Below are 14,392 nucleotides of genomic sequence, written 5' to 3' on the forward strand. Positions count from 1 at the left end.
AGTTATTTCAAATTGCAACTTTATTCGTTCATTTGTATTTACTTTCATTCTTTTTTTATTTATATGAACAATTTAACGCGATACAAATGATCATATGTTTAACGTTTATTCTTTATCATCCATTTTATTTCTATTTTATTATCTTCTTCGTATAATATGTTTATTTAATAACATCATAATTTGATATAAATCCGCGTAAACGTTATTTTAAATACATTTTTTCCATGCTCATTTATTTATTAATCATACTTTAGTTTTATTATCTTTGTCGATATCGTTTAGTTATCATGATTGCTATATTAATCTCTTTCATCTTTACTTCTTTGTCACACGCAATACTCGTTTTCTTCTTGTTGTTGTTTTGCGATAAATTGTTGTTGTTGTTCTTGTTGTTCTATCCATCTCTTCTCTTTCGGTTTGATATTTTTACGTATATCCAAGTGTCCACACGTAGTAACCTAGCTTTTCATAACAAGAGTATCGTAACGTACGGTGACGCGTGCCGACATTCGTCACTCGAATAACTCACCCGGATAAAAAACTGCTGTTGCTGTTACTAGACCAAAGCATGATGCTTTGGACAAACGGAAAAGGTATGATAAGAGAGAGAGAGAGAGAGAGAGAGAGAGAGAAAGAAAAAATAGGCCAACTATTGTAAAAAACATACGCGTTCATCGTAATTAAACATCATCCAACATCCTAGTGATTACACCGTTTTGCGTTACTTCAATTTTTTGTTAATTCGTTGACAAAACTAGACGCTTGTAACCAAAATTTGTCGACATTATTTTTCTGGTACGACAAACCATTTTTAGTTTTTTACAATTACGCGTGTCTATGCAAAATGTTGATATTTGATGAAAGTCATTTTCTCAAACATTGAGTTAGAAAATTTATATTCAACCGTGTTTACACTTTTTTCTCTCGTGGAAATGAAAATGTTAGAAGATTTTACAGTTTCTTTTATGTTTTATTAAATGTTACATCACATTTCTGCATTCACAAATGATTTATTCCTAATTTATTCCAATTTTTCTAATTTTATTATTCGAACAGATTGATCAGTTTTTAACTTTAGATTGTTGTATAAATTATGTTAATTTTTATCTTTATGATCATATCTAATAATAATAAATTTCGTTATCGTAATCTCAATCTTTTTATTTCTATCTATACGTTCGATATAATCTCAAGAACGTTTTCGCATCTCGAGCTGAGAAAAATGATTTATCGAGCTTCATAACCGAGTCCGATAATCACGTAACCGAGCGTACATCGTTTCTCGTTGCTGGAAAAACGCGTCAACGTCAGGCTAATGTTGCTCGTAAACAACCAGTTCATATCATCAAATTCATGTTCATGTATCTTTTTAAAACGACCTATTTATTCCTTATTTACTATCTCATATCTTTCATCTAAACCTAACAAAAAAACAAAATAAAAGTATCTAATTACCATAAAGCACCATAGTCATCAAATACAGGTCTTTTTAAAGTATAGATCACGACCCTATATTGTGTCGTCAGGGTTGCGTCAGGTCAAATTTGAAAATTAATCCAAAAACTTGTAGACATCAGTACACGTGTGCAGTATGTCTGTGATTTTATGATAGTGAAAGAGAAAATAGTATGTGGTCGTGAAAATATTTGCTGAACTTAAGGAAGTCGCCAAGTGGAAAAGTTTCAGACGGCCTGATTTAACACGCAATTCAAGAGTTCGTCTTGTATTAATACTAATTTATAGAACCAAATGACTTCAGAAGGTGTAAGTTCTTGAAATTCACATAATTCTAGTATTAATTTATTAAAATACTCATTTATATATACTCGTTACTAAGCATCTTCCAAGACCTTTAGCGAAAGTGTACAAACTGTAGAAAAGAACGCAATATAAATCTTTCTTAATCCATTCATTTATATGTATCTCTCTTAGTTCATAAATTGAAGAACATTGGTAGCAGTAATGTCGACGTTAGCGTAGAAGAGGTTTCTTTTGATAAAAAAGAGAAGCTTTCTGTATCTAAGGCTTAGCTTTAGAGTTCGAGTTAGTGTAGATATGATAGTACAGTTGTGTTATAAAGCTTGTTTCTTTCTCTCTCACTCTCGTACCGTAAGCGAAAGCGCGTTGAACAATACTATCTAGTTCCGTTAGCTCAGGGGACAGACGGTAGCTCCTTTAAAATTAATTTCAAACGATGTGGATCTCTACACAGTTTCTTACAACCTTACCATCCACCCCTATCTACCACCCTCATCCCCCAACAAACCTCTAAGCCTCGCTCGCTCTGTCATTTGTCGAGTCGTACGAGTACAACGGGTCGTTCAAATGTCACGACGTATTCGTTCCGAGCAATATAATGCTTGTCATATCGATCTTTGCTTATGTTATACGAACAGAAGTCATTCTTTATTTCTTTCCCTTCTTCTTTTCTTTCTCTTTTTATCTTTTCTTTTTATTACGCATGAGGGAAACAAGGGCAACGAGAGTTACACAGATACGTAAGAGATTTACGTTTGCATTGGTACTGTTTCGTTCTGACACTGGATTTAATCATAAGATTTGATTTTATAATTTAATATAAATTATGAAATCAATTTTTTGCTAATCAAAGTTAATTTTTCTTATTATTTTTGTAATTATGTTCGATCGTAGATTTACATACCTGTGTAAAAAAGTAATAGTAGACCTTCATTCCCCGATCAGCGAACAATTGAGCAAAATGTATCGATGGACATATGAAGAAGTAGTCACCAACAACGTCTGCTATCATCCTTTGATTAACATAACCATCCTTCACCTTTTCCCAATCTGTGTACTGTAATTAGAACAAACAAATTAATATTTTATTAATATTAAATGCTTTTTTAATATTTTCAATTTATTAATTTATTATGTCTTATGATATTATAAAATGAAAATAATGAACAAATGTAGTGATTTTGTTTACCGATTCGAGAAATTTTAGAAGAAAAACATGGGCAGATTAATTATCGAATTATATTGAAAAATAGTGGAAATTGAATGGTTGAACCACAAACGAAGAGATCAATTATATTATAAATTATCTTCGAATTGTCCTCGTGTACAATAACGTTAGAGGAAACGTGCAACGAAAGCTACACTCAAGGATTCTATTCTCTTTAATATCGTTAACTATTCAATCGAGAATAATATTAATTAACGCTAGATACATATACAAAGCACGTAGAATAACACAATTCTTCCGAGTGGCAACGTGACCAATTTATTTGCCAGAATAATAAAGTTCTTTTATATAATTATAGTTATTAGCAGAATGCTTTTCCAACAAAGTGAGAAAACAAGTAAATGGATGTACGTATATTTTTTAATCATCCTTGTTTTATTTTATATTTTACATGTGGATATGTGTGTGTGTGTGTGTATCTAGGTGTATTTATGTATATGTGAGCTTACTAAATTTATTTGATATCCAGAAAAGTTGTCCATCCAACAGGAAGGATGTGATAAAACGATGCATATTTCAATGGATGGGTTAGAAAACTGTGAACTTTTGTGTACATTAATCACAACCAGACTTGGTAAGGATTCAAGAAAATCTCTTCCTTGGATGATCCGCTTACCGAGAAGTAGTCCTAGTCGTTCGGCATTTGTAAATCATTTCAGATTTATCTCAAATATCTTTATCTTACTCTTAAAGTATCTTTAAATTTATAAGTTTTTTTCATCTCGATTAGCACAACACGATCGATTCTACGAAGAGAAAGAAGAGAAAGACAAAAATTTGAATTTCTAAATTTACGATATAAATTCGTTCTGGTTTGTTTCTATATATGGAAGAAGATGTGAAAAAGATGAATGTTATCTAATGTAAGTAAAAAATGATCTTTGAAAATAATTTATACCAGTGTTTCTTAACCTTTTTTTTTTTGTTTTAATAGAATTTACGTAAATTTGTTTGGAATGAATTTTGAAATTTAAATCTTTCAAAGCTTGCCAGACATTGAATATTATTTATAACGTACACACAACTCTAATATTAATATGAATTTATTTAAATTAATTAAAAATTAAACGAGAGACAGGTTGAAAATAAAATTCAGAATAATAAATTGAAAATTTTATTTCTGATCAAATATATTATTTAAAATAAAATAAAAATACAACTTTTGCATATGCAAGTGCTAAAATTGAGTTGTCGTTTCATTGAATTTAGAAAAATATGGTAATGTCAAATCGTTGTATTTCCTTTCGAACGATAGTTCATGATCCTTCTCTTTGTCCCTCTCTATCTCTCTCTCTCTCTCTCTCTCTCTCTCTCTCTCTCTCTCTCTCTTTCTCTCGAAGACAGATAGCAAGTAGAGAAAATAATGGAAACCTGAGAAACTGAGGGAAGAGGAAAGGTCCGTGAGCCACTTCAAAGCTGTTTCGAGATAATGTTACGTTTCTGCTTAACGTGCGTCCTGTGTATGTCGAGACGTTTAGGTAAGGCTCGTAAGTACCTTGTGGCTGGAGGAAAGGGAAACAAACTCGAAATTAAGCGGTTTCGTCTTGAATGCTATACCCGTATTCGCTGAAACTCACTATGTTACGAACAGCCCATAACACCGAGACCTAGAGATCCTTTTACAAAGCTTCTATCACACACGGACACCTTGGATTTACGCGAAACGTTTAATTGTACTCAAGACACCTATCATTATTTTCTAACAACTTATCAAACTAACAACTGATCGAGGTTAAACACGAAAATCTAATCAAATTGTATGAAACGTTCCATATTATTTTCAACGTTCTTACATTTTCTTTTATATTTTTTTTTTTACAATGATTTAATTAATTTAATTACTTTTTTAATCAAACAAAAAAAAAGTGCGAAATTTATAAGCTGCTGATACTGATTTTAAACACTTTGATTGCCACGTTGATCGTATATGACCGGCCATGTTTTCTCCTGTAACGCCATGGTGATCATTGGTGACCGGCGCGCTTGAACATTTACAATTGTAAAAGTTGAATGAAAATTTACAGTTAGTTCATTTTGAACAATACCACTAACTAGAATATACTTTGATTTGACAATTACAAATTTTTATTGGAACATCGAATATGAAAGATTTATTTCTATGAAATCTTGAATAATAAAATACTACTTGAGCGTGACACGTGAATTCAGTGTGGCAGTCAAAGTGTTCATTTATTTTTCTTTTTTAAGAAGTTGATTCCTGAGAAGTCGAATGAGTACAATGTAGGTTTAAATACGATGATAGGAACTTCATTCTAAATGAATTTCTTTCGCATATCTTGTCCTTGACCTACTCAACGAAAATCTATTCAAAATTCGACGAATACTTCCTTAGGCGTCCAAGTTATTCTCGACTTTCTGTGAGATATCTTCCATTTCTCCTTGGAAATAATTAATGACTTTAAGAAGGAAATCCAAATTCTATGTGGCAGGAAACTTACATTCGAAGAATAAGCTTTCAAACAAACCAAATGATTAGTACATAACCATGTATATGCACAGATAGATAAGTATATAATATACAGGATTTCCCAATTCTAACATAATCGTGCAAACTTAAAAATCGTATTTATCGTATAATAACAACTATTAATTCTACAATAGTTGCAAACAACTATTGCAAAAATATGTAAAGATAAAAGAGTATTAAGAAAACACACGAAATTGGCAAAATTAGCTACAATGTTGAGTATTAAGTATTTAAGTACGTTAAACCATGGTGAATGAATTGATCTAAATCGAGTATTTAATCATGTCACGGTAACGGTAACTAAAGACGATTAATTTCACTTTCGTAACAGAGGGAACAGTATAATAATACAGGATGGGTAATTTTCGTTGGGTAAAACCACTCGGAGGTGCCGTAAGCCATGGTTTAAAGTCAAGCATGTGGTTAGCTTATCGACTAAACTCACTGTGAAAGCATCATTCTTTACAGCTTTAGCTTCATTTTCAGAGAGCACCGATCGAGAGATAAAGCCCGCTTTAATCTTGACATCATCCAACCCCTTTCCTGACACTCCCCCTCCCCTATCCTCTTCATCGTTCCTCTAACATGTGTATACACGTACAATACATGCACGCATATTTTTAACTCGTGTTCGCTTAACACGTTCCGTTTTTTATTTATCACGAATATTCGATACTACTACCTACTACCTATTTCGTTCTATATTTTTATTATATTCTTTGAAGTCCATTCCATTCTTACAATAATAATATACATTTATTTTATTGGTCTTTTAACTCTCCCACTTACAGGTTCGCGATATTTCTCTCAGTTAAAACTTCAATACTAATTCAATACTATTGTGTTAAAAAAGGTTGCGTTTCTTTTCGCTTCTCTGGAAGTCAACAACACACGGTTTTTATCTTTTGTTTTTCCGAAAGGGTCACTCATCCATATTACTAACCATTCCCGCGTGTCTTGACTTTAATGATCGTGCCGGAGAACTCTAGTAATCCAACGTGACTAGGCCATTGACCTTCATTTATTTTATTAATTATTGGCTTGGAAAGTACGCTAATGTCAGAAGCCTTAATTAATACAAGCTACTTAAATTAAATTAAGAATACTTCCTTTGTTAAAATGTTAATTAAAATATAAGATAGAAAATAAATAACATAATCATGAAGAAATGTAAAGAAAAATACTATATGTATATCGTTTTAATTTGATTTAAAATGTAATAATAATCCAATTAATTTTATTTTAACATCTTGACACAGAGAAATATTTCAAAGAAAAATTTCGAATCTATTTTTATTTTGTACGTCTGACTGTATTATTTTTCGTTCTTTAGCACATTTTTCGTGTAATTTAACTTTAGATAGCTTATCGATCGTTAGAAAAAGAAAAAAAATGAAAAAGATAAGGAGGACTGGTTTCGCAAAGTAAGATCTTCTTCGATTTTCTTTTGGAAAAGAAACGACTAACACGTTTCAAGAAGGTAAAGGACTTTTTCAAAAGTTTTACCTACTTTACCGTCTTAACGTGAAAGATTCTCTTCAACTTCCCCCTTCCTCAACCCCCTATTTCTTTCCATCTATAGCAATTAAACTAGTTTCGAACCATAATTTATATGGCTTCAAAATACCAAGCTCTTCCGTAAACAGAAGCCGAAAATCTTATTCGAACTGTACGTAGTTATGTACCACTAGTAGAAAGGTAATACTTGACTACGTGCTCTTCCAATAACCTAAGGCTAACATCTAAAGAGGATTTACAAATCTCTATTTTCTTTTTCGATTTTCTAGGCAAACATTCAGACGATCGTATTTTGTAAGAAAATTGTATTCACATATATTACACATTTGAAAGATGATTCTAGTCCAATATAACATCTTATTATATTATATCTAAAGTTTAAACAATATTAATACAAATATTTGCAATACTAATTATATTATTTGCTAATATAGAACGACATTTGGGAAAGAAAAATTATGTAATTTCTTTTTATTTATATGTAAAAAAAAATTTCATCTTATCCATACGAATAAAAAAGTATTGATAATATTAATTATTTATATAGTTTTGTAATGGAAAAATATTTTAAAGAAATGATCTTAATTATATTAATATTTACATATATGTTTGTATACAAAATATTTATTATAACTCACCTTGTGTATATCTGTGATAGAGAATTTAGGAAAGATTTGTCATAAAATGTTTGAAGGAAATGCTAGGGTTGCGAGCATCTGGTCATACATATGGAAAGATATTTGGAAAGAATAGAGAGAGAGAAGGTTTAAGATATAATAGTAGTGAGAGGTAGACAGAGAGATCTAAAAGCACGACAGATTTACATATATATCTAGAATATATTCCACATAGTTTGCCACACAGCATACTTCTATCTTCTTTAGATTGCTATTTCCTATCCTTCTATTTCTCATATATTTATGTTTATGTATTTTACCACTTATTCTTTCATATAATTTATCTCGAAAAAAAAAAGAAAAAAATAAATAAGATTGTCTATCACTATTTTTGTCAAACTTTCTATAACATACGACAAAATTGTGATCCAACATACAGGGTGCCTCAATTTAAATAATACGATCAAATATGTTCGACCCAATCAGTTTTCAAAGCAAATATTTCTAATAAAAGTTGCTATACTTTTAGGTAGAAAATGTAATATATGTGACAGCTATCTTATAGAAATAATAACAATATTTTCTCTTAATAAATATATGTAGGATTCCTTTCTTCTCATCAGTCTTTCTGCGAATATTTGAATATTGAAGAGTAGGAATACTGGTGTTAAAAATAAATTGTTCGTAAAGACGAATAGACCATTTCAATGTAAATGCAATTTAATTTGATACAATACAATACAATAATAGATGTTCGCTGCTTGATGGCTAAACGATGACTAACTTTTAAATCTTTGTTCTTTTTCAACTGTTTACTCGCATAGCAACGTACCCACATATATATATATTTTAAGTGTTACAAAAGTTGTGGGAAATATCAATGCAAATCGAAGTAGTAATATCTTTTCATCGATATTTCATCGAATTATTACAATAAGAAATATATCTGCTTATATTGTTTACTTCATACAACAATTTTTTAATTCAAACCACGTCATCGGTTTTTCTCATTTCATTGTCAGTCAGTTTAAACCGAGATCGATAAAGGATGAAAATTATGCATACAGTTAAAAACGATCTAATTGTAAGAAAAACGTTACTCGACCGTTCGAGAAGTAATTACAATGTTACAAGTTGATCCCTCGCGACTCGTAAAAATGAATGTCAAGCTTCATGCATATCCATTCTACGTCTATCAAATTCCGCAGAGCATTATCGATCGGAATATTATCATGCGGAAACTTCCTTATCCCCTATCTCATTCTTTTTATCTCTTTCTCTCTTTCAATACCTCTCTATCATACTCATTTTCCCTTTTTTTTTTTTCAAAGATCGTTAAAATTAACGATGTTTACAGAACACCGCCGATCGATCAATATCCAGTGACGATTAATTTTCTTCTTAACATCTCTCAATCACTTCCATACTATTTCCAATTTAATTCGGCACGTTAATAAAGTTTGGCAATAACAATTAACTCTCCCATAAAAAATATCACTTTCTCTCCCTCTCTCTCTTTCACTTTATGTCACTCACTCTACTTTACTTTGTACCGTTCTCTTTCTTTTTTTCAATCTTTTCCTTACTTTTGATCTGTCACTTAATCTTCGTTAATAGGGAATAACACGAATTAAGAAAATTGCATCTACATGGAGTATCGTTAATCAAGGTAGCCATTTTCAGGCTTCTCCTAGGTTATCTTCAATCCGTTATCGCCATTATCCGTCTTATCTATCAATTTGCCAAGAAACAGTCCGAAGACGCCTTGATCGGCGTTGAATTAATTACTAGATTAATTACTACCGATAAATCGTCGAAAATTTCGCGTATAACAGTTACTTATTTAAATGATGCGAGTATACGTCTATCTGTATGTGACACAATATTGTATAATTACGATAATATTTATTTATTTTCTTTTTTTATCATTTATATTCTATGCTATCTGCATTTTATGTGCACACACACACACATAAATATTCTCTGCATGTGTATTTTATTTAGAGTGTGTACGTGTGTGTGTATAGGAGATTGCTAAAGATAGTTCGTTCTACTTTACGTTGAATTTAGGACAAGAAATAAAAGAAAGAGGAGGAAGAAGAAGAAGAAGAAGAAGAAATTGCATGGAAAATTCTATGCTTTGAGAAAGAAAATGGCGATACACGATAAAAGATAAAGCCAAGCTGCCTTTTATCAGTTGATAAGGAATCGCATTAATAAGACTTTTTCAAAAGGAAGCTTTTTAACTCTACTGCACCAACTCTTTCTCTCCCTTTTTCGTTCTTTTTTCTATTCCTTTTTTTTTGTTATTTTCTTTCTTTCTTTTAGTACGAGTTGAAAAGAAATCGAATATGTGCATTGATTGAGTCCTTATTCTTATTCCTACTTCGCGTTTGAAGAGTCTTCTTTAAAACGTATTTGAAATACTAGAGAGTGGTCTATTTATTTTAAATTCTTTTCTAATACCATTAAGCGAAAAGGATTTTGGTAGATCTTTTCTCGGAGGATTTGTTATTAATAATAATATCTTGCCGTCGAGCATTATTTTAAAAAAAAAAACAAAAATAAGAAAAGCACGAGAATTTTGTTCTTTTATTATTTAGAAAAAGAAAGAAGGATAGAAAAAGGATTTCAATTCTAAAAATGAGCCAACTAGACTATTCTACTCGATTCACGAATAAAAAGTTCGTCTTTTTTTTCGCTAAATTTCAATGAAAAACCTAATTGCACGAATCGGAAAACGGGCAAGTATATTTAATCAATTAGTATTTTTGAAAAAACAGATTTTTACTTTTAGAAATAAAAAATTACAAGTATTTTTTATTGTATAAAACTATGTTTTTTTTTCTTCTTTTGTATGGAGGAGTGAATGATAAAAAATAATAAAAATTCTTGAAGTTGGACTATCTCATTTGATTCGCAAATATAAAATTGTCCTTTTCTCTGACGTTTAAATAAAAAAAAAAAAAATCGTGATTGCACGCAAGTAAGAAAAAAAAACGGATGTATATAAGAACAGAAAAGGATGAAGGTATTATTAAACGGAACTTTTCCATTGTATTGTTTCAAACCTTCGTGAGAATTGTCCATTCTTCGCCGAGGACGTTCCGCAATTTAGTTCAGAGAACCTGTTTCTATCTTTCCTCTTACAAAAATACTTTAAAAAAAAAAAGAAAAGAAAAACATTAAGGAAATAGTTTTCTCGCGTTCGTAACATACCTATAGAAATATCCTGTTACTTTCAAGGACAAAGATCTTAATTTATGATAAGACTGCAATCCCACAAAAAAGTTCATGAACAATACTAATGCATTTTTTCAATTATTTTTCTATTATTTTTAATTAGTCTTAATTCTTCAATTTTGTGTTTCGATATATAAATATATTTTTATAAAAATAAATATATATCCATAAAAAATTTATTTGTTTAGTTAATGCACAGATAAAATTTTACAAAACACACACACGTATATATTTTATATATTATAGTCATTTTTATAAGCATAAACGTCACGTGGAAGCTTCTCGGTCAGGAAGAATGATAGATCGATATAATATATAATTTTTTACTTTTTTATAACCGTTCGGATCTCTCTCTCTCTCTCTCTCTCTTCTCAGATGCTGATCTTCCTTAAAACGGAAGATTCTTTATTAAACTATGTGGTGCTATATGTGTAACGTGTTAGACGAGATGTCGAGTATAATATATGTGTATTCTTAAAATGGATGCTATCACCAAGAGGAAGGTCAATTTTTTTGTACCGATCGATCCAAAGGATGACCCTTATCAAAAACTGCATAAAAGCATTTACATATACATAAGTGAATGCACATATGTGTGAATACATATATGTATACGTTCGTATGAAAGAAAAATTTGGTAAATTCTATTAAGAAACACAATGAATAACATAGAGATAAAAGGAGACAAAAAGAAAGAAAGGGGAGAGAAAAAAGGGGAGAGGAAAAAGGGTAGGAAGAGAAAGATTTGTAGCGTGTTTGATCTGTTGGGTTGGAAGGTTAGATTGGTGAACCATAAATGATGGTACTTTAACCCGCTGGTCAACGCAGTGAAATGGAAAAGGTAATGAACGTATGAAATAGAAAGAGAGAGAAAGAGAGAGAAGATAGCTATTGGTTTTATTCAAGCTTTCAAGATACTTGGCAGTGATGAATCGTTCATTCTAATCCTAGGATAATCTACCACAGCTGATCTCTACGTGCATTCGAAATAGACCGTGTACAATCCTCCTTCTTTGTTTTTTTTAGTTAAATCCTTCTTTCATCTATAGTTCACTGAGTTGCATCACTGATAATTAATCGTTTCCTTTATCTCATCCTTAAAAACTTTCTATAGATAGAAAAAAAAGATTATATAAGAAGAGGGTATCATATTTTTATTGAAAATTTATTCATTATTCTCCTTACGGTAAATCTTTTTGTTTAAAAAAATAAATCGTATTTAAATCATTTCAATTAGAAATTTTATTTTTTGTTTGTTTTTTTTTCCTTCCTACTATTATTCGAATATTATTTTTATTTCATTTGCTATACACAGTTTGTGTGGATATTTTATTTTAGATTATTTAACAAAACTGTTCTCACATTTGTGAACTCTTTTCTATTATATTTTCTTTTCTTTGTATATTGTTCATAAATAAAAGAAACAAATTTGTATGTTATAACAAAAATAAAAAAAAATGCATCCCCAGAGGAGATTAAATTCAGTTTAACGTTGAACGAATATGGATAATCTCGGTATCGAAGTTTTGAAAAGTAGGGCAAGAAGAATGTCAATTTTTTACCATAAAAGATGCATAAACGATAATCTCCTAACTCGAACGACATGATATTACAGGAATAAAATAAGTTTATTTGAAATTGCATGTTAGATGAGAATCCGTAGCGCTGTTTACTTACTAATATTTAATATAAATATTCTCAATAGTTCGAACCCTCGAGCTATTTTCCTTTAGACCCATCGCTAACAGCTATTATTGGAATTTTGACGTCGGATTGTTCGCCAACACTTTAGGAAAAATTTCATAGGAAAATGGGAAAAATTCTATACATGTTAATCCTACACACAAAGCATTGTATCTATATACACGCAACATATATGGACATGAACATCGTATATTCGAACTTATATCTCAAGTTACAATAAATAAAATGTAAAATCTCTCAATGTACTTCCATAATATCTACACATATGCGTTATACATGCGGTGAGATAAAAATAACTGTCCTAATAAAAAGTTAAATTAAAATATTGTATTAGTTGTTTGTATAGCTATTTGCACAATTAAACAACTACATATTATTATTGCACGAACAAATTATTTACATCAACGAACACTACGAGGAAAGTAACTTTTATCTCGCAAAATCTCTGTATATTTTATTTTTTATATTTTATGTTATACATATATGTACAATAATATATCATGAGTATATGTAAAAATTTGAAAGTCGAACGAGTCGCAAAATATAAGTCCCGTGACATATTCTCCGTGTCGCCGATGTAATTTTCGTTTTTCGAGTTCGCTCATGTGAAACACTACATTGCATCGTTACGATTCATGCCTCAGGCATTTTTCATTTGGCTTCCTCTTTTGCGATCCGCTAGTCAATCCGAACAACTCCGTACGTCATCGTAAACATTTTTTATTCTATTTAAATTATTTACACTTCTCTTTCTCTCTTTTTCTCACCTATCTGTTCAAAAATGTTCGTTTTTCGATTACATATTTGTGTAGGATGAAAGAAATCGTTTCTCTAGACGGGTATGCATGTGCTTGTTTTGTTATGCGACACCACTTGAAAGAGTTTGACGTCTAATATTTCGTCGCAACAAAACCTCTCGAATATCCTTATCGAAAGTAAAAGAACCGTCTAGATGTTATGTTCGGGAAGTTTCGAAAACAACAGAGAAAAATATACAAAATGTAAATATCACTTTTACCCCATATTTTATTATTAATTACTATTATAATTTATTATAATTACAAATGACATCGTGTGTACAAATCTTTGATTCGATTATTTCCTTGATTTAAACCAATTAATAACATATTTGATCATTTAATATCGAAATTTGAAAATTAATCAAACGCAACAATAATTCACAATAATAATTTAAACTGTAACATATAAAAAAGAAAAAGGGAGGAACAAATTTTCGGTGTGTGTATACTAAATAAATAAAAATGCAATACGGAAATTTTAGACAAAAAATACAAGTATCGCGTGTCAGTTATTTAAAAAAAAAAAACAAAAACACACAAAAATCAAAAAGAAACTAACATGCTATACCTTTTTTATATATTTTTTTCAAATTCTGATAGAACTGACAGTTAACCCTTTGACACGTAGATACCAAGCGCCATTATGGGTACTGGGATGGTTATAAGGTCTTTCTCTCTTTTTCTTTTTTACGAGAAAGACTTTCATGTTGGGGGAAAAATTGTTCCTCCCGTATATAGAACGGGAGACTACCCGCGGTGTCGTTGAAATTGCTTTTCACGGAAAAATTCTTAGTTCATTATTTCTCTCTCATTTTCTTCTCTCTTTCTTACTTTTCTAGATTCTTAAACTTGATCGGACGACAAATATGATAAAAGTATTCGAGAAGTAATATCATGAGTTAACGAAACTATACTACATTCCCATGAGAAAAATGAAAAGTTTTACTAAATATTTCTTTCTTATTTTTTTTTTTTTTTTTAATATTCACTTCCATGATCCAGACATTTTTTTCTTTTTATTAGAAATAATATTTTC

The 14,392-nt window shown here is 30.4% G+C and overlaps 1 protein-coding gene across 1 annotated transcript in view; it reads right to left on the reverse strand.

Annotated features, from left to right (window-relative positions):
- LOC106785674 (acetylcholinesterase-like) overlaps positions 1-14,392 on the reverse strand; it is a 127,501-nt gene that overhangs the window by 24,585 nt on the left and 88,524 nt on the right. The window contains exon 3 of the mRNA XM_014746314.1: positions 2,663-2,815. Coding sequence (XP_014601800.1) covers positions 2,663-2,815 — 153 coding nt within the window. The remainder of the gene's footprint in view (positions 1-2,662; positions 2,816-14,392) is intronic.

The sequence above is a fragment of the Polistes canadensis genome, unplaced genomic scaffold (assembly GCF_001313835.1).
Source record: "Polistes canadensis isolate GaletaPanama2010 unplaced genomic scaffold, ASM131383v1 scaffold_55, whole genome shotgun sequence".
Lineage (NCBI taxonomy): Eukaryota > Metazoa > Arthropoda > Insecta > Hymenoptera > Vespidae > Polistes > Polistes canadensis.